The sequence below is a fragment of the Pseudophryne corroboree genome, chromosome 9, assembly GCF_028390025.1.
Source record: "Pseudophryne corroboree isolate aPseCor3 chromosome 9, aPseCor3.hap2, whole genome shotgun sequence".
NCBI lineage: Eukaryota > Metazoa > Chordata > Amphibia > Anura > Myobatrachidae > Pseudophryne > Pseudophryne corroboree.
The window spans coordinates 220,414,884-220,442,233 of NC_086452.1; the positions used below are offsets into that span (position 1 = coordinate 220,414,884).

The 27,350-nt window shown below is 44.6% G+C and overlaps 1 protein-coding gene across 1 annotated transcript in view; it reads left to right on the plus strand.

Annotated features, from left to right (window-relative positions):
* The window catches only part of NEK7 (NIMA related kinase 7), a 347,672-nt gene that overhangs the window by 80,963 nt on the left and 239,359 nt on the right, over window positions 1–27,350 (plus strand). Inside the window, exon 3 of the mRNA XM_063940132.1 lies at window positions 7,237–7,377. Within this exon, the coding sequence (XP_063796202.1) occupies window positions 7,237–7,377 (141 nt within the window). The remainder of the gene's footprint in view (window positions 1–7,236; window positions 7,378–27,350) is intronic.

The window sequence follows — 27,350 nt, forward strand, 5'->3', positions numbered from 1 at the left end:
GAGGCTGGAAACTACCCTAAAAAGTATATACACACATACTGGTGTTATACTGCGACCAGCCATCGCCTCAGCCTGGATGTGCAGTGCTGGGGTGGTCTGGTCTGATTCCCTGACTGAAAATATTGATACCCTGGATAGGGACAGTATTTTATTGACTATAGAGCAATTAAAGGATGCTTTTCTTTATATGCGAGATGCTCAGAGGGATATTTGCACTCTGGCATCGAGAGTAAATGCGATGTCCATATCTGCCAGAAGAAGTTTATGGACGCGACAGTGGTCAGGTGATGCGGATTCTAAACGACATATGGAAGTATTGCCGTATAAAGGGGAGGAATTATTTGGCGTCGGTCTATCGGATCTGGTGGCCACGGCAACTGCCGGAAAATCCACCTTTTTACCTCAGACCCCCTCCCAACAGAAAAAGACACCGTCTTTTCAGCCGCAGTCCTTTCGGTCCTATAAGAACAAGCGGGCAAAAGGACAGTCATATCTGCCCCGGGGCAGAGGAAGGGGTAAGAGAGGACAGCAAGCTGCCCCTGCCCAGGAACAGAAGCCCTCCCAGGGTTCTGCAAAGCCCTCAGCATGACGCTGGGGCTTTACAAGCGGACTCGGGAGCAGTGGGGGGTCGACTTAAGAATTTCAGCGCACAGTGGGCTTGCTCACAGGTGGACCCCTGGATCCTGCAGGTAGTATCTCGGGGTTACAGGTTGGAATTCGAGAAGTCTCCCCCTCGCCGGTTCCTAAAGTCTGCTTTGCCAACGTCTCCCTCAGACAGGGCGACGGTATTGGAAGCCATTCACAAGCTGTTTTCTCAGCAGGTGATAGTCAAGGTACCCCTCCTACAACAAGGAAAAGGGTATTACTCCACGCTATTTGTGGTACCGAAGCCGGACGGCTCGGTAAGACCTATTCTAAATCTGAAATCTTTGAATCTGTACATACAGAAATTCAAATTCAAGATGGAGTCACTCAGAGCAGTGATAGCGAATCTGGAAGAAGGGGACTTTATGGTGTCCCTGGACATAAAGGATGCTTACCTGCATGTCCCAATTTGCCCTTCACATCAAGGGTACCTCAGGTTCGTGGTGCAAAACTGTCATTATCAGTTTCAGACGCTGCCGTTTGGATTGTCCACGGCACCTCGGGTCTTTACCAAGGTAATGGCCGAAATGATGATTCTTCTTCGAAGAAGAGGCGTATTAATTATCCCTTACTTGGACGATCTCCTTTTAAGGGCAAGGTCCAGAGAACAGCTGGAGGACGGAGTAGCACTAACCCAATTAGTGCTGCAACAACACGGGTGGATTCTGAATTTTCCAAAATCTCAGTTGACACCGACAACACGTCTGCTGTTCCTGGGAATGATTCTGGACACGGTTCAGAAAAAGGTGTTTCTTCCGGAGGAGAAAGCCAAGGAGCTATCCAAACTTGTCAGGAACCTCCTAAAACCAGGAAAAGTGTCTGTGCATCAATGCACAAGAGTCCTGGGAAAGATGGTGGCTTCTTACGAAGCGATTCCATTCGGCAGATTCCACGCACGAACTTTTCAGTGGGATCTGTTGGACAAATGGTCCGGATCGCATCTGCAGATGCACCAGCGGATAACCTTATCACCACGGACAAGGGTGTCTCTTCTGTGGTGGTTGCAGAGTGCTCATCTGTTAGAGGGCCGCAGATTCGGCATACAGGACTGGGTCCTGGTGACCACGGATGCCAGTCTGAGAGGCTGGGGAGCGGTCACACAGGGAAGAAAATTCCAGGGACTTTGGTCAAGTCAGGTTATTTCCCTACACATAAATATTCTGGACCTGAGGGCCATTTACAATGCCCTGAGGCCGGCAAGGCCTCTGCTTCAAAACCAGCCGGTACTGATCCAATCAGACAACATCACGGCAGTCGCCCATGTAAACCAACAGGGCGGCACAAGAAGCAGGATGGCGATGGCAGAAGCCACAAGGATTCTCCGATAGGCGGAAAATCATGTGTTAGCACTGTCAGCAGTGTTCATTCCCGGAGTGGACAACTGGGAAGCAGATCTTCTCAACAGACACGACCTCCACCCGGGAGAATGGGGACTTCCTCCAGAAGTCTTCCAATAGGATTGTACACCATTGGGAAAGGCCACAGGTGGACATGATGGCGTCCCGCCTCAACAAAAAGCTATAAAAGATATTGCACCGGGTCAAGGGACCCTCAGGCGATAGCTATGGACGCTCTGGTAACACCGTGGGTGTACCAGTCGGTTTATTTGTTCTCCCCTCTGCCTCTCATACCAAAGGTACTGAGAATAATAAGAAGGCGAGGAGTAAGAACGATACTCGTGGATGGCCAAGAAGAGCTTGGTACCCAGAACTTCAAGAATTTATATCAGAGGACCCATGGCCTCTGCCACTCAGACAGGACCTGCGGCAGCAGGAGCCCTGTCTGTTCCAAGACTTACCGCGGCTGCGTTTGTCGGCATGGCGGTTGAACGCCGGATCCTGAAGGAAAAGGGCATTCCGGAGGAAGTCATTCCTACACTTACTAAAGCCAGGAAAGAGGTTACAGCAACTCATTATCACTGCATATGGCGAAAATATGTTGCATGGTGTGAGGCCGAAAGGGCCCCAACAGAGGAATTTCAACTAGGTCGATTTCTGCATTTCCTGCAAGCAGGAGTGACTATGGGCCTTAAATTGGGTTCCATTAAGGTACAGATCTCGGCTCTGTCGATTTTCTTTCAAAAAGAACTAGCTTCAGTACCTGAAGTTCAGACATTTATAAAAGGAGTGCTGCAGAGTCAGCCCCCGTTTGTGCCTCCTGTGGCACCTTGGGATCTCAACGTGGTGTTGAGTTTCTTAAAATCACATTGGTTTGAACCACTAAAAACCGTGGATCTGAAATATCTCACGTGGAAGGTGGTTATGTTATTGGCCTTGGCTTCTGCCAGGCGAGTATCAAAGTTGGCGGCTTTGTCTTGTAAAAGCCCTTATTTGATTTTCCATATGGATAGGGCAGAATTGAGGACTCGTCCCCAGTTTCTCCCAAAGGTGGTGTCAGCGTTTCACCTGAACCAGCCTATTGTGGTGCCTAGGCTACTAGGCACCACAATAGGCTGAGGACTCCAAGTTGCTAGACGTTGTCAGGGCACTGAAAATATATGTTTCCAGAACGGCTAGAGTCAGAAAATCTGACTCGCTGTTTATCCTATATGCACCTAACAAGCTGGGTGCTCCTGCTTCTAAGCAGACTATTGCTCGTTGGATTTGTAGTACAATTCAGCTTGCACATACTGTGGCAGGCCTGCCACAGCCAAAATCTGTCAATGCCCATTCCACAAGGAAGGTGGGCTCATCTTGGGCGGCTGCCCGAGAGGTCTCGGCTTTACAATTTTGCCGAGCAGCTACTTGGTCAGGGGCAAACACGTTTGCAAAAATTCTACAAATTTGATACCCTGGCTGAGGAGGACCTGGAGTTCTCTCATTCAGTGCTGCAGAGTCATCCGCACTCTCCCGCCCGTTTGGGAGCTTTGGTATAATCCCCATGGTCCTTACGGAGTTCCCAGCATCCACTAGGACGTTAGAGAAAATAAGAATTTACTCACCGATAATTCTATTTCTCGTAGTCCGTAGTGGATGCTGGGCGCCCATCCCAAGTGCGGTTTATCTGCAATACTTGTACATAGTTATGGTTAACTAAATCGGGTTATTGTTGAGCCATCTGTTGAGAGGCTCTATTGTTTCATACTGTTAACTGTGTTTCATATCACGAGTTGTACGGTGTGATTGGTGTGGCTGGTATGAGTCTTACCCGGGATTCAAAATCCTTCCTTATTGTGTACGCTCGTCCGGGCACAGTACCTAACTGAGGCTTGGAGGAGGGTCATAGTGGGAGGAGCCAGTGCACACCAGGTAGTCCTAAATCTTTCTAGAGTGCCCAGCCTCCTTCGGAGCCCGCTATTCCCCATGGTCCTTACGGAGTTCCCAGCATCCACTACGGACTACGAGAAATAGAATTACCGGTGAGTAAATTCTTATTTTGTGTACATTCACACAATTCATTTATGTTTCATATACACCTTATACACACAGCTTGAAGGTCATTTAATACAATATTTTGAATAATTGTGTGTATTAAACAAAGTTTGTGTACATTGAGCCATCAAAAAACAAAGGTTTCACGATCTCAGTCTCACTCAAAAAATTCCGTATTTCTGAATATTCCGTATTTTGGAATATTTGGATATGGGATACTCAACCTGTAATATAATTGTGGGGGCATGAATACCACAGAAGAGCATTCTCTCATTCAGAGAATGTTTTCAGTGTAGCCAGACTATGGTAATGTGTGTGACGTATATACAAAGTCATCATATTCAGTAAACCAGCAAATTTAAAAAACAAACAAAAAAAACCCCCCTTATGGGCCTGAATATTTTTCTTTTTAATTATCCAGAGAACCGTTCTAGTAACAATATCAGTGCTGGTGCTTTTATAGTTTCATATTGTATAGTTGCCATTGGTTGACTTTCATATTGTCAATTTTTGACCATATACAGCAGTTGACTGCAATCTACCTACAAGAAAATAATGCATTCAGCCATGTAGGACTCTGACTCCAGAAATCTTGTGACAGTGCAGATGCGACAGACTGTTAATTCAGTGACCTTTCCGCCCTTTGTAAAAGAAGAGTTGAGGGGGAGGCAAAAAATGGGAACATTACAGTTGGACTGTGAAGTTTGCATGCACTGCCCACTGTTAAACAGATTACCTCTAATGAAGTGTCTAATGCTCAGGGCTCGTCAGCTTAATCAGCAAAGGCAGCTTCAACCCTATCTCACAAAGCAAACCCGTGGCCCTCTGGCCCTGGACAGCCACTCTCGTCCCCTCTCTCAGGGAGGTGCCTCGCCCTAACCAAGCCAGACAGTGTGTGATCTGACATGCAAATATAGGTCATTGCATATGTAAATGTGTGATTACAAACTCGCATGCCAAAACACATTAGCCAGAGTTTGGACTCGGCATGCGGCTGTCACTGTGTCTTAGAGACTCACGCTAATCTTTGTCAAGTTCAGATGCGTTCTCAAAGTGGGGAAAGGAGCTATTTATTGTCTAATCACATTTTGTCTCATTTACTGCATATGTCTTTGTGATTGCACATGCAAATTTACTGTTTATCTTTATGTACTACCAGAAGAGTTATGCAGCACCTTAACTAAAAAGTTCATACAAGCTTACACACAGTAGGAGACTACAATTAAGTCGTTCGAAGGATGAAAGATGTAAACAAATAAGAATCTGTCCTATGAACCTTACAAATGAGTTAAATGTACATAAATTGTTTAATAATAGTCTACATAATTTCATTACAACCTAAGCCAAGCACTACATATTGAGCTTCACATACTCAAACCTGGTAGGCCTGGTCTTAAAGCTTGGATGATGATGATTATTTATAATGGCAGCAAATGACAGTGCTGTGCAGATAACGGAGTTTACATGTTCTTTAAGTGGGTTTCCACTGGATGCTCTGGTTTTCCTCCTCAGTAGGTCCATTAGCTTCTGACTAAAATGGACTATACTTTTCGTGTATGTGTTTTTGTCATCTGAAATGTAGACAGAAAATATTTAAAGGTTCTTTATGTAACAATGCATATCAGGGCAACACTATAGTGTTATTCTCTTTCTGACGCATGGGAAATTAACATACATTTAACTACGTAAACTGTTTCTATACCACAATTTTTTTTATTTTTTTTCTCTGCTGTCTGGGTCTGAAATACTTAGTTTGTAGAGAATATACATCAGAAAAAAATCACTACGGTAAAGCGTTCCTTCTAGATTTAATAAAAACTTGGCGTGATGCACGGGTCTCAGTGCGGGGATACAATTTGCAGAATTTGCTTGAAGGCTTGCAAGTAGATGTAGGGTAGAAGTGAATTATGTGCCCCCCACCCCTTGTCCCAGTTCCCATCTTGGTGTAGAAAAACGGACACCATTCATAAAGCCACTGATTGGAATCAATCCACTCTGTACTTGTCTCTAGGTCTGTCTTATGGTCCAAAATCTGGCTCCATGACTCCTTATTTTAGGTGCAGGGAGGTGCCTGGCTCCAGTATTCAGGCGCCCAGCAAGTTGCTAACTTCACCCCTACTTCCCCTGTTCTTTGTCTGTGTGACATCCCCTCCATGTGGCTGCTTACAATACTGCAGCTTGTTCTCTGTTTTGGTTATAGCAACATCGCTGGCAGCACAATAATGTACTAGCAAGTTTATTACTATACAGTGACAGCAATATCTAATTCACAGGTGCACATCCTGCTGGAACTGGTAATTTTTTATTTTTTAATGACTGGGTTCCTTGTACCATTTTGGAGTAAAGCATGCTATAATGTGGAAACGCAAACTCTGATAGGTGTTCTCCATTTCATCTATTTTTCAGCAGTTTTAAGACTGTACTGTAACTGTGTCCCAGTGTGTGGACTATGTAACATTTACAACAGAATTTCTATGCTGGTGCATCAAAATATTACTCACATTTGGGACTTTTTGGTTCAAAATAAAGGTTACAGCTTTTCAAACTACTGAATGTCACATATGCTGCAAAAAATAATCCAATGTACAGCTTAATGTTGCCTATGTGAGCTCATAGGAGTAACCTGTCTATCAAAGGACTCACTATTAAGTTTAAAGTTCAGTAACCATGGAAAACATCAAGATGACAGTTATGACTATCTTGAGACTAGGCTACATTACACCATCCTGTGTGTGAGGGGATATTATCCTGAAAATCTTCATTTTGGTGTCATGATACCATAAATAGTCTTTATGAAGAGTAACTGAATTTTTATTTTCTGAAACATTGCAAATAGTTTCCTAATAACGTTTGTAATGGCTGCAGGTTGTCGTGCTTTATGGTAGAATACAGTCTTCCTATTCAGCTTGCTGTACTGGTTAGGGCATCATTGTAACAAAGTTTTATGTTTATGACATAAAGCAGTTTCATATTTATAGATTATTTTACTTGATCTGTAATCAAAACTTCCTTAAGGAGCTATTCAGGCAGCAAGGTCATTGATCTTGATATTGAACTCATTTGTTTAAGTCATAAGAAATGCATATAGCATTTAACACTGAAGTCTGATGCCCTGCCTTATTTTAATGCATTTTTATTTATTTCTTTAAAAAGAACAAAACATACTGGGTTAGTATTTCCGATCTAATTTTTTTTTTTTTTCAATTTCTCATATGCATAGAAAACACTGCGACCAGACATGGGTTATAACACTCTGGCCAATTTCCAGATTGAGAAGAAAATTGGACGGGGCCAGTTCAGCGAAGTATACAGAGCCACTTGCCTTTTAGATCGAGTACCTGTTGCTCTAAAGAAGGTTCAGGTAAATGAACTTGGGAGAGGGCAAGTGTTTTATTTTTTCCTGTGGGTTATTTTTCTTTTCTCTGACGTCCTAGTGGATGCTGGGAACTCCGTAAGGACCATGGGGAATAGCGGGCTCCGAAGGAGGCTGGGCACTCTAGAAAGATCTTAGACTACCTGGTGTGCACTGGCTCCTCCCACTATGACCCTCCTCCAAGCCTCAGTTAGATTTCGTGCCCGGCCGAGGTTGGATGCACACTAGGGGCTCTCCTGAGCTCTTAGAAAGTAATAGTCTTAGATTTTTTTTTATTTTCAGTGAGACCTGCTGGCAACAGGCTCACTGCAGCGAGGGACTAAGGGGAGAAGAAGCGAACTCGCCTGCTTGCAGCCGGATTGGGCTTCTTAGGCTACTGGACACCATTAGCTCCAGAGGTATCGACCGCAGGCCCAGCCTTGATGTTCGGTCCCGGAGCCGCGCCGCCGTCCCCCTTACAGAGCCAGAAGCAAGAAGATGGTCCGGAAAATCGGCGGCATGATGACTGTCTTCACCAAGGTAGCGCACAGCACTGCAGCTCTGCGCCATTGCTCCTCTCACACACTTCACACTCCGGTCACTGAGGGTGCAGGGCGCTGGGGGGGGGGCGCCCTGAGGCAGCAATAAAAACACCTTGGCTGGCTAAAATACCTCAATATATAGCCCCAAGGGCTATATATGAGGTAAATACCCCTGCCAGAATTCCATAAAAAGCGGGAGAATAGGCTGCGAAAAAGGGGCGGAGCCTATCTCCTCAGCACACTGGCACCATTTTTCCCTCACAGCTCCTGCTGGAAGGAAGCTCCCTGGCTCTTCCCTGCAATCTACAGTACCAGTAAGAGGGAAAAGAGAGGCGGGGCATTAAATTTGGCAGTATATATATTTTATTGAAAAGCAGCTATTAGGGACATAACTCAGTTAGTCCCTGTATATATATAGCGCTCTGGTGTGTGCTGGCATACTCTTACTCTGTCCCCCCAAAGGGCTTTTTGTGGGTCCTGTCCTCTGTTTGAGCATTCCCTGTGTGTGTGGAGTGTGTCGGTACGGCTGTGTCGACATGTTTGAGGAGGATAATGATGTGGAGGGGGAGCAGATGCCTTTAGCAGGGATGTCACCCCCTGGGGGGCAGACACCTGAGTGGATGAGTTTATGGCAGGTAATGAGTGCACGTATAGATTCCTTACATAAAAAATTTGACGACATGCCGACTGTGGGACAGCCGAGTCTTCAGCTCGTGCCTGTCCAGGTGTCTCAAAAGTCATCAGGGGCTCTGAAACGCCCGCTATCTCAGATGGCACAAGTAGATGTCGACACGGATACTGACACCAGTGTCGACGACGAGTCAAATTTAATGCCCGTTAAGGCCATTCACTGCATGATTGAGGCAATGAAGGAGGTGTTAAATATTTCTGATTTACATCCAGGTACCACAAAAAAGGGTATTATGTTTGGGGAGAAAAAACTACCTGTAGTTTTCCCCCCGTCAGATGAATTAAATGAAGTGTGTGAAGAAGCGTGGGCTTCCCCTGATAAGAAATTGGTAATTCCTAAGAAGATACTAATGGCGTTCCCTTTCCCGCCAGAGGATAGGTTACGTTGGGAAACACCCCCTATGGTGGATAAAGCGCTCACACGTTTGTCTAAAAAGGTGGCACTACCGTCCCAGGATACGGCCGCCCTTAAGGAACCTGCTGATAGAAAGCAGGAGGCGATCCTGAAGTCTGTATATACACACTCAGGCATTATACTTAGACCAGCTATTGCGTCAGCATGGATGTGCAGTGCTGCCGCTGCGTGGTCAGATAAACTGTCAGAAAATATTGACTCATTAGACAGAGACACGATTCTGCTAACAATTGACCATATCAAAGACTCAGTCTTATACATGAGAGATGCACAGAGGGAAATCTGCCGGCTGGCATCTAAAGTAAGTGCATTATCCATCTCTGCTAGGAGATGCTTATGGACTCGCCAGTGGACTGGAGATGCAGATTCCAAAAGGCACATGGAAGTTTTGCCTTATAAAGGGGAGGAATTATTTGGGGATGGTCTCTCCGACCTAGTTTCCACAGCAACGTCTGGGAAGTCAGCATTTTTACCCCATGTCCCCTCACAGCCTAAGAAGGCGCCATTTTATCAGGTTCAGTCCTTTCGGACCCTGAAAAACAAGCGGGGAAAAGGAGGGTCTTTTCTGTCTAGAGGCAGAGGTAGGGGAAAAAGGCTGCAGCAAACAGCAGGTTCCCAGGAACAAAAGTCCTCCACCGCTTCCTCTTCCAAGTCCGCCGCATGACGGTGGGGCTCCACAGGCGGAGCCAGGTATGGTGGGGGCCCGCCTCATGAATTTCAGCGATCAGCGGGCTCGCTCACAGGTGGATCCCTGGATCCTTCAAATAGTATCTCAGGGATACAAGCTGGAATTCGAGGCGGCTCCACCCCACCGGTTCCTAAAATCTGCCTTGCCGATTGCTCCCTCAGACAGGGAGGCGGTGCTAGCAGCGATTCACAAGCTGTATTCCCAGCAGGTGATAATCAGGGTACCCCTACTTCAACAAGGCCGGGGTTACTATTCCACACTATTTGTGGTGCCGAAACCGGACGGTTCGGTGAGACCCATTCTAAATTTGAAATCCTTGAACGCATACATAAAAAAATTCAAGTTCAAGATGGAATCGCTCAGGGCGGTTATTGCAAGCCTGGACGAGGGCGATTACATGGTATCCCTGGACATCAAGGATGCTTACCTGCATGTCCCCATTTACCATCTTCACCAGGAGTACCTCAGATTTGTGGTACAGGATTGCCATTACCAATTCCAGACGCTGCCGTTTGGACTCTCCACGGCACCGAGGGTATTTACCAAGGTTATGGCGGAAATGATGATACTCCTTCGAAAAAAGGGAGTTTTAATTATCCCATACTTGGACGATCTCCTAATAAAGGCACGATCCAAGGAACAGTTGTTAGTGGGAGTAGCACTATCTCAGGATGTGCTGCGCCAGCACGGCTGGATTCTGAATATCCCAAAGTCACAGCTGGTCCCCACGACACGTCTAATGTTCCTGGGAATGATTCTGGACACAGTCCAGAAAAAAGTTTCTCACGGAGGAGAAAGCCAGGGAGTTGTCTTCTCTAGTCAGAGACCTCCTAAAACCAAAACAGGTATCGGTGCATCACTGCACGCGGGTCCTGGGAAAGATGGTAGCTTCTTACGAAGCAATTCCATTCGGCAGGTTCCATGCCAGAATTTTTCAGTGGGACCTGTTGGACAAGTGGTCCGGATCGCATCTTCAGATGCATCGCTTGATAACCCTGTCCCCAAGAACCAGGGTGTCTCTTCTGTGGTGGCTGCAGAGTGCTCATCTTCTGGAGGGCCGCAGATTCGGCATACAGGACTGGGTCCTGGTGACCACGGATGCCAGCCTACGAGGCTGGGGGGCAGTCACAAAGGGAAGAAACTTCCAAGGACTATGGTCAAGTCAGGAGACTGCCCTTCACATAAATATTCTGGAACTAAGGGCCATTTACAATGCCCTAAGTCAAGCAAAATCCCTGCTCCTACACCAGCCGGTGCTGATCCAGTCAGACAACATCACGGCAGTCGCCCATGTGAATCGACAGGGCGGCACAAGAAGCAGGATGGCAATGGCAGAAGCCACAAGAATTCTCCGATGGGCGGAGAATCATGTACTAGCACTGTCAGCAGTGTTCATCCCGGGAGTGGACAACTGGGAAGCAGACTCTCAGCAGGCACGACCTCCACCCGGGAGAGTGGGGACTTCATCCAGAAGTCTTCCAAATGATTGTAAATCAATGGGGTCGTCCACAGGTGGACATGATGGCGTCCCGCCTAAACAAAAAACTAGAGAGGTATTGCGCCAGGTCAAGAGACCCTCAGGCGATAGCTGTGGACGCTCTAGTGACACCGTGGGTGTACCGGTCAGTTTGTGTTCCCTCCTCTACCTCTCATACCAAAGGTATTGAGAACAATAAGAAAGCGAGGAGTAAACACAATTCTCGTGGTTCCGGATTGGCCAAGAAGAGCGTGGTACCCGGAACTACAAGAGATGATCTCAGAGGACCCGTGGTCTCTGCCGCTCAGACAAGACCTGCTACAGCAGGGGCCCTGTCTGTTCCAAGACTTACCGCTGCTGCGTTTGACGGCATGGCGGTTGAACGCCGGATCCTGAAGGAAAAGGGCATTCCGGAGGAAGTCATTCCTACGCTTATTAAAGCCAGGAAAGAGGTCACAGCAACTCATCACCGCATATGGCGGAAGTATGTTGCATGGTGTGAGGCCGAAAAGGCCCCAACAGAGGAATTTCAACTAGGTCGATTTCTGCATTTCCTGCAAGCAGGAGTAAATATGGGCCTAAAACTGGGCTCCATTAAGGTACAGATCTCGGCTCTGTCGATTTTTCTTTCAAAAAGAACTAGCTTCAGTACCTGAAGTTCAGACATTTATAAAAGGAGTGCTGCAGAGTCAGCCCCCGTTTGTGCCTCCTGTGGCACCTTGGGATCTCAACGTGGTGTTGAGTTTCTTAAAATCACATTGGTTTGAACCACTAAAAACCGTGGATCTGAAATATGGATAGGGCAGAATTGAGGACTCGTCCCCAGTTTCTCCCAAAGGTGGTGTCAGCGTTTCACCTGAACCAGCCTATTGTGGTGCCTGCGGCTACTAGGGACTTGGAGGACTCCAAGTTGCTAGACGTTGTCAGGGCACTGAAAATATGTTTCCAGAACGGCTAGAGTCAGAAAATCTGACTCGCTGTTTATCCTATATGCACCCAACAAGCTGGGTGCTCCTGCTTCTAAGCAGACTATTGCTCGTTGGATTTGTAATACAATTCAGCTTGCACATTCTGTGGCAGGCCTGCCACAGCCAAAATCTGTCAATGCCCATTCCACAAGGAAGGTGGGCTCATCTTGGGCGGCTGCCCGAGGGGTCTCGGCTTTACAACTTTGCCGAGCTGCTACTTGGTCAGGGGCAAACACATTTGCAAAATTCTATAAATTTGATATCCTGGCTGAGGAGGACCTGGAGTTCTCTCATTCGGTGTTGCAGAGTCATCCGCACTCTCCCGCCCGTTTGGGAGCTTTGGTATAATCCCCATGGTCCTTACGGAGTTCCCAGCATCCACTAGGACGTCAGAGAAAATAAGAATTTACTCACCGGTAATTCTATTTCTCGTAGTCCGTAGTGGATGCTGGGCGCCCATCCCAAGTGCGGTTTATCTGCAATACTTGTACATAGTTACTGTTAACTAAATCGGGTTATTGTTGAGCCATCTGTTGAGAGGCTCTGTTGTTTTCATACTGTCAAACTGGATATAGTATCACGAGTTGTACGGTGTGATTGGTGTGGCTGGTATGAGTCTTACCCGGGATTCAAAATCCTTCCTTATTGTGTACGCTCGTCCGGGCACAGTATCCTAACTGAGGCTTGGAGGAGGGTCATAGTGGGAGGAGCCAGTGCACACCAGGAAGTCTAAGATCTTTCTAGAGTGCCCAGCCTCCTTCGGAGCCCGCTATTCCCCATGGTCCTTACGGAGTTCCCAGCATCCACTACGGACTACGAGAAATAGAATTACCGGTGAGTAAATTCTTATTTTCAAGCATATAACAACTATGCTTTTACATCACATCTTATCTTGCTGAATTAATTATACTCCCATTTATATGTCTAAAAGGGGAGACTAATTCATCAGGTGTCAAAATTACTTCTAAAATAGCTTTGTCCCTATGATTCAAGGTTTTTAAGGAAGGTTGATTGCAAAAGTCGATTATTGTATTAAAGATCCAATATAGCCTCCAAAATTTACTTTTACAGAGCTCTCAGTAAATTTAATTTTCAATCAGGATAACTAATTTAGGTTACAAGTCGCAGATTCTCTTACGGGTTTTCAATCTTGACAGAGAAACCCTGTCCCAATTCCAGTGTTTTGACCATGATGGGGGAACCAAGGATTAGTGCTGCTACTTTTCAGAACTCTATGGGGTATATGCAATTGCGGTCGAATTCCCGAAAATGTCGAAAAACGGGACATTTTCGCCAAAAAAATAATAATTCGACAATGCAATTCAGTACTTTTCGTCAAAAAAACCGGACTTTCCAAATTCGACTTTTTGAAATTCGACATTTGTCAAATTCGACATTTCTGCAATGGTACAAATGCGGCAATTCGACAAAAGTATATTCAATTGAAGTTTGGAAATTCGACAACAGTGCTTTTAGACAGTAAATTCGTCATTTTCAATCCGCCACACTTTGGTGGCGGAATCTAATAAAAAACTTTTAAAACATGTTTTTTTGGGTGTTTTTTTTATTGATAATAGCAATGGTTTGTCTATTTTGGAGGCACAAGTATTATTTATATATTTTTTAAAATATTTTTTTTTTATTAAAATGGAATGGTAAAAATCAGAAAAAAAATTGCGTGGGGTCCCCCCTCCTAAGCATAACCAGCCTCGGGCTCTTCGAGACGGTCCTGGTTCTAAAAATCTGGGGGGAAAAATGACAGGGGATCCCCTGTATTTTTAAAACCAGCACCGGGCTCTGCGCCTGGTGCAAAAAATACGGGGGACAAAAAGAGTAGGGGTCCCCCGTATTTTTTACACCAGCATCGGGCTCCACTAGCTGGACAGATAATGCCACAGCCTGGGGTCACTTTTATACAGCGCCCTGTGGCCGTGGCATTAAATACCCAACTAGTCACCCCTGGCCGGGGTACCCTGGGGGAATGGGTACCCCTTCAATCAAGGGGTCCTTCCCCCCCAGCCACCCAAGGGCCAGGGGTGAAGCCCGAGGCTGTCCACCCCCATCCAAGGGCTGCGGATGGGGGGCTGATAGCCTTGAGAAAATTGAAAGAATATTGTTTTTTCCAGTAGTACTACAAGTCCCAGCAAGCCTCCCCCGCAAGCTGGGAGAAAAACGGGCCCGCTGGTACCTGTAGTTGTACTGGGGAAAAAATACCCAAATAAAAACAGGACACGCACACCTTGAAAGTACAACTTTATTACATACATGTCGACACACACACATACTTACCTATGTTGACACGACGTTCGGTCCACTTGTCCAAGTAGAATCCACGGTGTACCTGTGAATAAAATTATACTCACCTCAATCCAGTGTCCGGATCTTTTAAAATAATCCTCGTACTTGGCAAAACAACAAAACGAACACCCAGACCAAACGGACTGAAAGGGGTCCCATGTTTACACATGGGACCCATTTCCCCGAATGCAGAGACCCCCCCCCCCCGTGACTGCTGTCACAGAAAGGTCTCTTAAGCCAATCAGGAAGCGCTACTTCGTGGCACTCACCTGATTGGCTGTATGCGCGTCTGCTGGCAGACAGCGCATCGCACAGCTCCCTCCATTAGTTTCAATGGTGGGAACTTTGCGGTCAGCGGTGGGGTTACCCGTGGTCAGCCGCTGACCGCGGGTGACCTCACCGCTGACCGCAAAGTTCCCACCATTGAATATAATGGAGAGGCTTTGTGATGCGCTGTCTGACAGCTCAGACGCGCATAGCCAATCAGCAGAGTGCCAGGACGATGCGCTCGCTGATTGGCTGAAGAGACCTTTCTGTGACAGCAGTCACGGGGGGGGGGGGTCTCTGCATTCGGGGAAATGGGTCCCATGTGTAAACATGGGACCCCTTTCAGTCCGTTTGGTCCGGGTGTTCGTTTTGTTGTTTTGCCAAGTACGAGGATTATTTTAAAAGATCCGGACACTGGATTGAGGTGAGTATAATTTTATTCACAGGTACACCGTGGATTCTACTTGGACAAGTGGACCGAACGTCGTGTCAACATAGGTAAGTATGTGTGTGTGTGTCGACATGTATGTAATAAAGTTGTACTTTCAAGGTGTGCGTGTCCTGTTTTTATTTGGGTATTTTTTTTCCAGTAGAACTACAGGTACCAGCGGGACGGTTTTTCTCCCGCATGCTGGTACTTGTGGTTCTCCAAGTACCAGCTTGCGGGGGAGGCTTGCTGGGACTTGTAGTACTACTGGAAAAAACAATATTCTTTAATTTTTCTCAAGGCTATCAGCCCCCTATCCGCAGCCCTTGGATGGGGGGGGGGGGACAGCCTCGGGCTTCACCCCTGGCCCTTGGGTGGCTGGGGTGGGGTCCCCTTGATTGAAGGGGTCCCCACTCCCCCAGGGTACCCCGGCCAGGGGTGACTAGTTGGATATTTAATGCCACGGCCGCAGGGCGCTGTATAAAAGTGACCCCCGGCTGTGGCATTATCTGTCCAGCTAGTGGAGCCCGATGCTGGTGTTAAAAAATACGGGGGATCCCTACTCTTTTTGTCCCCCGTATTTTTTGCACCAGGCGCAGAGCCCGGTGCTGGTTTTAAAAATACGGGGGATCCCCTGTCATTTTACCCCCTGGATTTTTAGAACCAGGACCGGCTCGAAGAGCCCGAGGCTGGTTATGCTTTGGAGGGGGGACCCCACGCAATTTTTTTTTGTGTTTTTTCCCGTTTTTTAAAAATCTGATCAAAATCCGTCAAATCGGCCGTTTTTCGACAGCGGGACTGTCGAATCTGTTTTTTATTGAATATGTTGAATTCCGGCACCCACTTGCCGGAATTCAACGGTCGAGTTGTGCCGAATTAAAAAACGGGCGAAAAATTGCCGCGATTCGCCGGTAATTGCATATACCCCTATGTAACAGTGTATAACACAAACCACACACTAAATGCAGCATGTGCAGCTATCGTCATTCTGCAGAACTCTCACAACCGTCCTGCAATGTAGTAATCTGATTTGGTGAGCCTATTGTGCACTTACATGCTCAGTCAACCAAAGACTGGTGGTCTCCTGTTGCTGAAGGGTAGCATTGCTCACTGAATCCGTACACTACAGATGCAGAGTGGGTAGAGACTCGTTTTATTGTATTAAGATGGGATAAAAATAATTACATCTTGTGGGTCATTTTTCTTTGTTTTTTTTGTTGCTGTTTTTAAATTGTGTCATTGTTCTGAATACATTCTACAATACATTATAGACCAGTGCATACTAACTAAAATATTGGTGTAATGATACTATCAATTAGGGTATCCAATATTAAATGTAGTAATGCTTCCTTCCATACTAATACTATAATAGTCTTTCACTGGCAGTTGAGGACCCTTTGTGTGATCCTAGGTGTGAACAGTTTGCTAGGCATATCTTTTTATTGATCTTATTATAATACGTTTATATGCATTAATTGGGTCATCTCTAAGGCACCTTTTTTATAGTGTAACTGTAAGGGTCTCTTAAAAGTATGTCCATACAGTAAGGTGCCTAAAACAGTGGTAATACACATACCAGGATTTTATTCATCTTTACTGCTGCTGCCAATACTTAATTCCTAAAACATCTTTGTTTGCCTCAAATGATAATTTAATGTGTGAGTAGCATAGATTTGAACATTGATGAAGTGTTTAACCCAGTGTTTCCCAACCTCAGCCCTCAAGGCACACTAGCAGTTCAGGTTTTACGGATATCCATGCTTGAGCATAGATGGTTAAATCCAAAATAATTGAGGTATTAAGTCACCTGTGTTCAAGTATGGCTATCCTTCAAACCTGGACTATTAGGGGGTATTCAGTTAGCCACTGTAATTACCACAGCTAATTGATCCCCGGGGCTTATTCACATTTTTCCAGATTCTGTGTTTTTTCACGGTGTAAAGTGTCAGTTTTCGGGATTAAAAAAAAATGTCCGCAATTGAATTGCCTGATAACACCATTGGGCAATACTGTTTTTTTTTCTTGGAAAAAAAAAATGTTTTTTGTGATCAGTTACATTCACTCCTAATTTGCTTTGAGGACAAATTGGGAAACCACTGGTTTAACCTTACATTTTTCTACATCAAATTATTTTCTTTCTGTAGTATAATTCTATTCTGAATTATAATGTTGGTACCTGTACATAGCTTTGTATCATTACCAGGTATGAACATCTTTCTTTCTTGATCATCTACAGTGTAATTGTAATATTGATTTTTTTTTTTTTTTAACTATGGCAGTGTTCAACGTTTATTCACCACTGATCTCATTAGTCCAGTGTGAATATGAATTCAAAACTATTTTTCACCTATTCACCCAGTTATCTACCCATATTTACAGTGCATCCGGAAAGTATTCACAGCGCTTCCACTTTTTCCACATTTTGTTATGTTACAACCTTATTCCAAGCTGCAATAAATTCATTTATCCCCCTTTAAAATTCTACACACAATAGCCCATAATTACAATGTGAGAGAATTTTTATTTTTTTATTTTATTAAATTTGCAAAAATCTCAAAAACAAAAATCACATGTCCATAAGTATTCGCAGCCTTTGCTCAATACTTTGATGCACCTTAGGCAGCAATTACCGCTTCAAGTCTTTTTGAATATGATGCCACAAGCTTTGCACACCTATCTGTGGGCAGTTTTGCCCGTTTCTCTTTGTGACACCTCTCAAGCTCCCATCAGGTTGGATGGGAAGCGTCTGTGCACAGCCATTTTCAGCTGTCTCCAAAGATGTTCAGTCGGATTCAAGTCTGGGCTCTGGCTGGCCCACTCAAGAACATTCACAGTTGTCCTGAAGCCACTCCTTTGATATCTTGGCTGTGTGCTTAGGGTCGCTGTCCTGCTGGAAGATGTACCGTCGCCCCAGTCTGAGGTTAAGAGCGCTCTGGAGCAAGTTTTCATCCAGGATGTCTCTGTACGTTGCTGAATTCATCTCTCCCTCTAGCCTGACTAGTCTCCCAGTTCCTGCCGCTGAAAAACATCCCCACAGCATGATGCTGCCACCACCATGCTTCACTATAGGGATTGTATTGGCCTGATGATGTGCGGTGCCTGGTTTCCTCCTAACATGACTGCCTGGCATTCACGCCAAATAGATCAATCTTTTGTCTGATCAGATAATTTTGTTTCTCATGGTCTGAGAGTCCTTCAGGTGCATTTTGGCAAAGTCCCGGCGGGCTGCCATATGCTTTTTACAAAGGAGTGGCTTCCGTCTAGCCTCTCTACCATACAGGTCTGATTGGTGGATTGCTGAAGAGATGGTTGTCCTTCTGGAAGGTTCTCCTCTCTCCACAGAGGAATAGCTCTGTAGCTTTGACAGTGACCATCGGGTTCTTGGTCACCTCCCTGACTAGAATCCTTCTCCCCTGATCGCTCAGTTTAGCCGGCCGGCCAGATCTAGGAAGAGTCCTGGTGGTCCCGAACTTCTTCCAATTACAAATGATGGAGGCCACTGTGCTCACTTGGACCTTTAAACCAGCAGATATTTTTCTGTACCCTTCCCCAAATTTGTGCCTCAGAACAATCCGGTCTCTGAGGCCCTCAGGCAATTCCTTTGACTTCATGCTTGGTTTGTGCTCAAACATGCACTGTCAAGTGTGGGACCTTATATAGACAGGTGTGTGCCTTTCCAAATCATGTCCAATTAAGCTGTAGGAACATCTCAAGGATGATCAGGGGAAACAGGATGCACCCGAGCTCAATTTTGAGCTTCATGGCAAAGGCTGTGAATATTTATGTACATGTGATTTCTTATTTTTTTTTAATTTTTAATAAATTTACAAAAATCTCAAACTTTTTTCGCATTGTCATTATGGGGTATTGTGTGTAGAATTTTGAGGGGAAAAAAATAAATTTATTCAATTTTGGAATAAGGGTGTAACAAAACAAAATGTGGAAAAAGTGAAGCGCTGTGAATATTTTTCCGGATGTGCAATACATAATAATTACTAAATTTAGGGGAAAAACGTATTTAAGTAAACGGTTTTTTTCTTATTTTGAAAGGTTTACACAAACATAATGTACAGTACAACAAAACAAACCAACACAAAACATTACCCAACACATCAGCATTGGGAGGGGGAAAAAATGTCAATGTCAACATTATCAAAGTGAGTTAGTTGATTCCTTCATCCATAGACTTCCTAAAAACAAAGTTTAATTCTGCTCAAAACAAATACCTCTAACATGCATGGTAGCACGACTTACATCCTGAATGCCTTGCATTTAGAACAATGGTTCTCAAACTCTGTCCTCAGGACCCCACACAGTGCATGTTTTGCAGATAACCCAGCAGGTGCACAGGTGTATTAATTACTCACTGACGCGTTTTAAAAGGTCCACAGGTGGAGCTAATTATGTCACTTGTGATTCTGTGAGGAGACCTGCAAAACATGCACCGTGTGGGGTCCTGAGGACTGAGTTTGAGAACCTGTGATTTAGAACAAAAGATAAGTTTTAATTAGATGTACTGTACTGCCTGAAAAGGGGATAGAAGGATGAGGGGAAAATCTTACTACTGTATATTAAAATAAGACCCTTCATTGACAGGAATATTAATCCTTGTTACTCTGCATTGAGTTGGCCATTGAATATTCTTTCCATGAATTGGTTACTATGGGCTGTCTGGATTGTCCTTTATTGTGAAGTAAATACAAAGCTCATAATAAAGCTCTGGGTGCAGACTTGTACATATTAGGTACTTCCTTCCTCTGTCCTCCATTTTGTTGATATCGCAAAGCCAATCGCTGAGCAGGATCCATCTTATGTCATTTCTCCAAGTTCTTAGCAGCATCTGCAATTTACTGATTGTTGTCTGCAGAGCACTGTTATTTCTGCCCATTAAAATACTGGGTAAAAGTGTAAATTCTTCTCTTGCACAGATGCCTTCTTAAATACTGCACAGGTATTCATTTTTCACTAAAATGTAAGTGAGAAAAGCAAGTAGAAAAATAGTTATTTTAATCTGAAGTGGTGTGCCATCAACATTCAGTTTTTACAAGATGTACACTGCTTTCACAGTATTAGCTTCATGCAAGATATTATTATTTACCCATTAACTGCTACTCTTGGGTGGCTATGGGTTAATAAGAACAGTCTTGCATCAATTTAATGTAATTATTCAGTAAATCAAGAATTGTCTATAGAATAAAGAGCTGTTACTTTATGCCACATTTAAGCAGACCTGTTGAGCAAGGTCGGGTCCCGTAGGAGCCCTCCCCTGAGGGACTCCTCCTAGGGGACATGACCTTGCTTAACAGGTCCCTCATGTTCTGTCTGTAACCACATCCGCATAGCATCTTCCAAGCCTAGATATTTATGGAATGCCTTTCCAGCTAGTTTACTTGAAGCTTTCCTGGGTCATAGTGTCTTTTGATAAGTGCTTTCCATTTTACTAAACCTTACTACTTCACAGCCATCCACGTTAGCAAAAGTGAGTTTGGCTTATATCCTCAAATGAAAGACCTATTTATACACATTTTGACTTCTTAGGTGTATATGCAATTGCGGTCGAATTCCCGAAATTGTCGAATTTCTGGACTTTTTCGCCCAAAAAAAAAAAATCGTCAATGCAATTCAGTACTTTCCGTCAAAAAAACGGACTTTCAAAATTCGACTTTTTGAAGTTCGACTTTTGTCAAATTCGACTTTTCTGCAATGATACAAGTGCTGCAATTCGACCAAAGTATATTCAATTGAAGTTTGGAAATTCGACAACAGTGCTCATTTTCAATCCGCCACACTTTGGGTGAAACTAATAAAAAAAATTTTTAAAACATGTTTTTTTTTGTGTTTTTTTTTTTATTGATAATAGCATATCTATTTATATTAGAAGGGATTAGGTACTTGGTTTGTCTTTTTTGGAGGCGCAAGTATTATTTTATATATTTTTAAAAATATATATATATATATTTTTTTTAGATGGAATGGTAAAATTCAGAAAAAAAATGGCGTGGGGTCCCCCCTCCAAAGCATAACCAGCCTCGGGCTCTTCAAGCTGGTCCTGGTTCTAAAAATGCGGGGAAAAATTTGACAGGGGATCCCCCGTATTTTTAAAACCAGCACCGGGCTCTGCGCCTGGTGCTGGTGCAAAAAATACGGGGGACAAAAAGAGTAGGGGTCCCCCGTATTTTATACACCAGCATCGGGCTCCACTAGCTGGACAGATAATGCCACAGCCGGGGGTCACTTTTATACAGTGCCTTGTGGCCGTGGCATTAAATATCCAACTAGTCACCCCTGGCCGGGGTACCCTGGGGGAGTGGGGACCCCTTCAATCAAGGGGTCCCCCAGCCACCCAAGGGCCAGGGGTGAAGCCCGAGGCTGTCCCCCCCCCCCCCCCCCCCCCATCCAAGGGCTGCGGATGGGAGGCTGATAGCCTTGTCAAAATTAAAAGAATATTGTTTTTTCCAGTAGTACTACAAGTCCCAGCAAGCCTCCCCCGCAAGCTGGTACTTGGAGAACCACAAGTACCAGCATGCGGGCGAAAAACGGGCCCGCTGGTACCTGTAGTACTACTGGGAAAAAAATACCCAAATAAAAACAGGAGACACACACCGTGACAAGTACAACTTTATTACACACTGCCGACACACACATACTTACCTATGTTGACATGAAGCAGTCGGTCCTCTTCTCCAAGTAGAATCCACGGGTACCTGAAAATAAAAGATAATTATACTCTCCTGATCCAGGGTCCAGAGATAAATCCGCGTACTTGTCAAAACAACAAAACGAACACCCGTACCAGCGGACTGAAAGGGGTCCCATGTTGACACATGAGACCCCTTTCCACGAATGCAGACACCCCCGTGACAGCTGTCACAGAAGTCTCTTCAGCCAATCAGCGAGTGCAACGTCCTTGCACTCTGCTGATTGGCTCTGTGTGCGTCTGAGCTCAGACAGCGCATCGCAAAGCCTCTCCATTATATTCAATGGTGGGAACTTTGCGGTTAGTGGTGGGGTCACGCTGACCGCGGGTAACCCCGCCGCTGACGGCAAAGTTCCCACCATTGAAAGTAAAGGAGGGAGCTGTGCGATGCGCTGTCTGAGGTCACACGCGCACAGCCAATCAGGTGAGCGCCACGGAAGTAGCGCTTCCTGATTGGCTGAAGGGACCTCAGTGACAGGAGTCACGTGGGGTCCCGGCACATTTGGGGAAAGGGGTCTGATGTGTAAACATGGGACCCCTTTCAGTCCGCTGGTACGGGTGTTCGTTTTCTTTTTTTAACAAGTACGTGGATTATCTCCCGGACACTGGATTGAGGTGAGTCTAATTTTTTTCACAGGTACCCCGGATCGTCGGAGACTGTGGCAGTCGGCGGGTCAACATAGGTAAGTATGTGTGTCGGCAGTTGTGTAATAAAGTTTTACTATCAAGGTGTGTGTGTCCTGTTTTTATTTGGATATTTTATTTCCAGTAGAACTACAGGTACCAGCGGGCCCGTTTTTCTCCCGCATGCTGGTACTTGTGGTTCTCCAAGTACCAGCTTGCGGGGGAGGCTTGCTGGGACTTGTAGTACTACAGGAAAAAACAATATTCTTTACATTTTCTCAAGGCTATCAGCCTCCCATCCGCAGCCCTTGGATGGGGGAGACAGCCTCGGGCTTCACCCCTGGCCCTTGGGTGGCTGGGGGGGGGGGACCCCTTGATTGAAGGGGTCCCCACTCCCCCAGGGTGCCCCGGCCAGGGGTGACTAGCTGGATATTTAATGCCACGGCCGCAGGGCGCTGTATAAAAGTGACCCCCGGCTGTGGCATTATCTGTCCAGCTAGTGGAGCCCGATGCTGGTGTATAAAATACGGGGGACCCCTACTCTTTTTGTCCCCTGTATTTTTTGCACCAGGCGCAGAGCCCAGTGCTGGTTTTAAAAATACGGGGGGATCCCTGTCAATTTTCCCCCCGCATTTTTAAAACCAGGACCAGCTCGAAGAGCCCGAGGCTGGTTATGCTTTGGAGGGGGGACCCCACGCCATTTTTTTCCGGGTTTTTCCCCGTTTTTTAAAATCGCGGCAAAATCCGGCAAATTGGCCGTTTTTCGCCCGCGGGACAGTCGAATCCGTTTTCCATTGAATATGGTGAATTTCGGCAACCACTTGCCGAAATTGGACGGTCGAATTGTGTCGAATTAAAAAACGGCAATAATTTCCGCGATTTGCCGCTAATTGCATATACCCCTTAAAGTGAGATGCCAAATTAAATAAGCTTTACGGATGTAGTGAGTGGAAGTGTTGGCAGCATAGTTCCAATGCAATCCCACTTCTATACCCACAATAAATGTCCTAACAAGCAGCTTATAAACCCACATTTCTGACGGTTGGAGTCTTTTACTATCCATTTGACATAAAACCTCAGGTGTATAATATATTCTTTGTAGAATGTCTTGATTTATATTGTGAACTCTTCTGAAATAGAAAGTCAAAACCAACGATTTTTTTTTTTTTTTTTTTGTGGGAGATTTTATGGTCATGAGGCTTAAGAGTTGATAACTGTAAAAGGTAATCGAACCTCTATTGATATCTGGCCTTTAAAACTATCCAAAGGTAAACGTCTGAGTTGTGTATTTGTTAATAATTACAAATTTCAGTGCTGATCAACCTGATGTGAACAAATACAGGCATATTAATATGTTTGGCTGTGTGGTTCGGGTGTCTGGGTAAGCGCTACACAATGCACTGCCCTTCACCTAGTCGAGCTGGCATTTATCATAGCTTTGGGGTTGGTTCTGTGAATTGATGTCTAGGAATATGGTTTTCTCCAGTATCGTTTCAATCATCAGATGGTGGTAGTTTGAAAATCTGGATACTAAAATGTAAAATGATGTATGTCATGAGAGATGAGTGTGAAGGAATTAATTGAAACAGACAGGTCTTTTTGGCAAGAAGAAATGAGGATCCACTGAGGAAGCTATGCATGGTGGCGAAACACCAGCTCCTATTGACAAAGAAACTTAAGAACATCACTTTAGATGTGGATCCACAAGTACACTTAAAGCAGGTTTTAGCTATGTCCAGATTATCTAAATAAAGTACACCTACTGTAACCTTGAAAACTATCCTGGTTATGCTATAATGCTTTATATAAAATGTACACTTTAAACTGGTGTGGGGGTAGTCTTTTTATATGCAAAATGTTATTAAAATAGCAGCTAGGTTTTCAAAACAGACTATGAAAGTTATCATTTTATTACAGCATAATGGTTCACACAACCGCTAAATTGAAATGTATGCATAGGAAAAGACGTGGTATATCTGCATACTGACTAGGCTGTATTAGAATATTAAAATTTGCTCCCCAGCACTCCACACCACTAAACCATCTCATTTATTAGAACATCTTGGCCTTTATATCCCATTTCCCTCTTAATCTGCATAACATCTGCATATGTTTGTGGGCGCCCTGCTTTTTCTGTATTTGCAATGAGTGGCAGCTGCCAGCAGATCACGGAATGATATTACAATATGCAAAGCTTACTGTTTAAAAGAGATGTGGATTTGTTTCAACTGCTCTGCAGGTGATTTGTGGCCATCAGAACAAGATCTTTCAAAGCTGCCTTTGTGCTTATTGTAATGTACTGTATTACAGACATTGACCTGTGGAACATGTCATGGGGACACCTTGTGTTACTTGAATTATAATTTCCATCTAAACTGCAATTAATCTCTGATTATTCTTTCTTTCGATTTCTGCAAAAGAACGGAGTAAAAGAAAGCAATATGTCTAAAATAAACTGAATGCCACAAATGCTTTATAATACACATTTCTATCCACCAACTCTCTCTCTCTCTGTCTCTCCCCCCCCCCCCCCCCCCTCCCCCCCCCCCCAAAAAAAAGGTTGACAGTAGGTGCCTCTTTTGTGAAACTACCCCCTTAAAAATGACAGCATTTTCCCTAACTTTATCGTGTGTGGGAGTCCCACACCTTGGGTGCTCTGACTAGTGGAATGCCAATTGTGATGGTTTAGGGCACAGGTTCTCAAACTCTGTCCTCAGGACCCCACACAGTGCATGTTTTGCAGGTCTCCTCACAGAATCACAAGTGACATAATTAGCTCCACCTGCAGACCTTTTAAAATGTCAGTAAGTACTTAATACACCTGTTCACTTGCTGGGTTACCTGCAAAACATGCACTGTGTGGGGTCCTGAGGACCGAGTTTGAGAACCACTGGTTTAGGGCATTGGTTCTCAAGACTCCAAACATTTCACATTTTCCTGATCACCTAGCAGGTGCACAACTGTATTCATTACGGACACATTTTAAAATATCCGCAGGTGGAGCTAATTATTTTACTTGTGGTTCTGTGAGGAGACCTGGAAAACATGACCAAATCTGAGAACCTATGGTTTAGGGCACATTTTCCCAAACTCTGCCATTACAGTCCAGGTTTTAAGGATATCCATGCTTAAGCATTCTCTGGGATTCCCTACCTCTCCCCCTCAGACTCTCCACCTCTCTACAAAACTTCAAACGGGCTCTCAAGACCCACTTCTTCACCAAACCCAGCCAAATCTCATCCTAACCCTCTGTTCCACGCTCTCTATGTACCCCATCTGTGTCACCCCTGTCTGTCTACTCCTCACCTTTAGAATGTAAGCTCTTACGAGTAGGGCCCTCTTCCCTCATGTGCTTAGCCTTTCTCTTACTTTAGTAATCTTCAACTGCATCAACTCCAGCAGTCCTCTGCCACCTGATACTTATTTCAGTGTCATCTGCTGATGTAGCTGTTTATTTAGCCTGTACTTGTCCTATATTGTCTTGAACTGTAAGTTGCTGTTTTCCTGTTTTGATTATTTGTTTATGTACTCTGTAATTGGGCGCTGCGGAACCATTGTAGTACCATATGAATAAAGGATAATAATTAAACACAGGTGAATTAAATTAGTACATCAGTCAGTTTGCTTTATCCATCTTGACTCAAGCATGGTTATCCTTAAAACCTGGACTGTAAAAGCAGAGTTTGGGATACTCATTTAGGGAAAGGTTGTGGGACACTATCCTGTGTTGCAGGCTGCCAGGGAGGATAGATCTACCCAGAGTCTGCAGGGGTGAACTGCCAGAGAAGGGAGATGACTTGATTATTTGTTCTGGTACCAGAAATGTAAATATAAAAGTGTAAAATGTTATCATACCCTCCACATATATGCAAGTATTCGTTCATAAAATAGTCCCTTTTTTGAGTTTTGCAGCTGACAGATTGGTAGAGTATGTTGTTGTTAAACCCTATACTTCATATCACCATCCTTTATCCCTATAGTAAAATAGCCTAAGAAAACTGAAAACACTGGCAAACATCAAACAGAAAATCAGTCGTCTCCTACAGCGGGGTCGTGAGCAGGCAAATCGAGGGGTGTCTTAACATAAAACTGTAACTGTCAGATTTCTCATAAATTTAGCCCAGAGCTGGTTTTGGTGGAAATATGCATTACAGCTTGAACTATCTTTTGAAGCAGTCTGTATCTTTTTGTTTTGAAGTATGCACATTAATGTTTTCACTTTTAAAAATGTATTAAAATATTATCATTTGAAACCATTCGCATTATAGATGCACCATCGGTTGCCATATGGGATGACAACAGTGGGTATCCATAATGGGATGTGAGGGCTCTCTGAGGCTGTGATAGTACCGAGAACAGTCAGTGCCACCGAAATGTGTGCTGGAATTTTGTCACCAGCATAGAAGATGGCAAAAATTCCAGCACGGTGCTACATTTCCAGGAGACATTCCTGGAAAAGGTAGGGGAGGGGTAATACACAAACTATAAATGATTAGGAACATATAATAAAAGGACAATAAATTCAAAATAGTCACATGTAGAGGACTATTCTTTAGTACCGCTTGCTTGCTAGCAGATTGTAAAAATGTCATACATCTAGGAACAGGCCTGTGAGCTGGATTTAGACTACTGGTATATTAAAAAGCAGAATGGACACAATTATTGGAAGAAAATTAAACATGCGGATCTCCAGCTTCATGCAGAGTGTCCAGGCAGATTGCAGTGTGAGTGGCTACAATGACAAGTCACAATGTGTCCTCATATTTCACAGTACATCCTGCTAGGGAGGGAGCTGTCACACTGTAGAAGAGGTTTGATTGCAACTCTGAGCATCTCTCCCCAAGGGCAGCTTGCAAGCTTAATCTCCTTGAAAGGCCCACAGTGGCTGT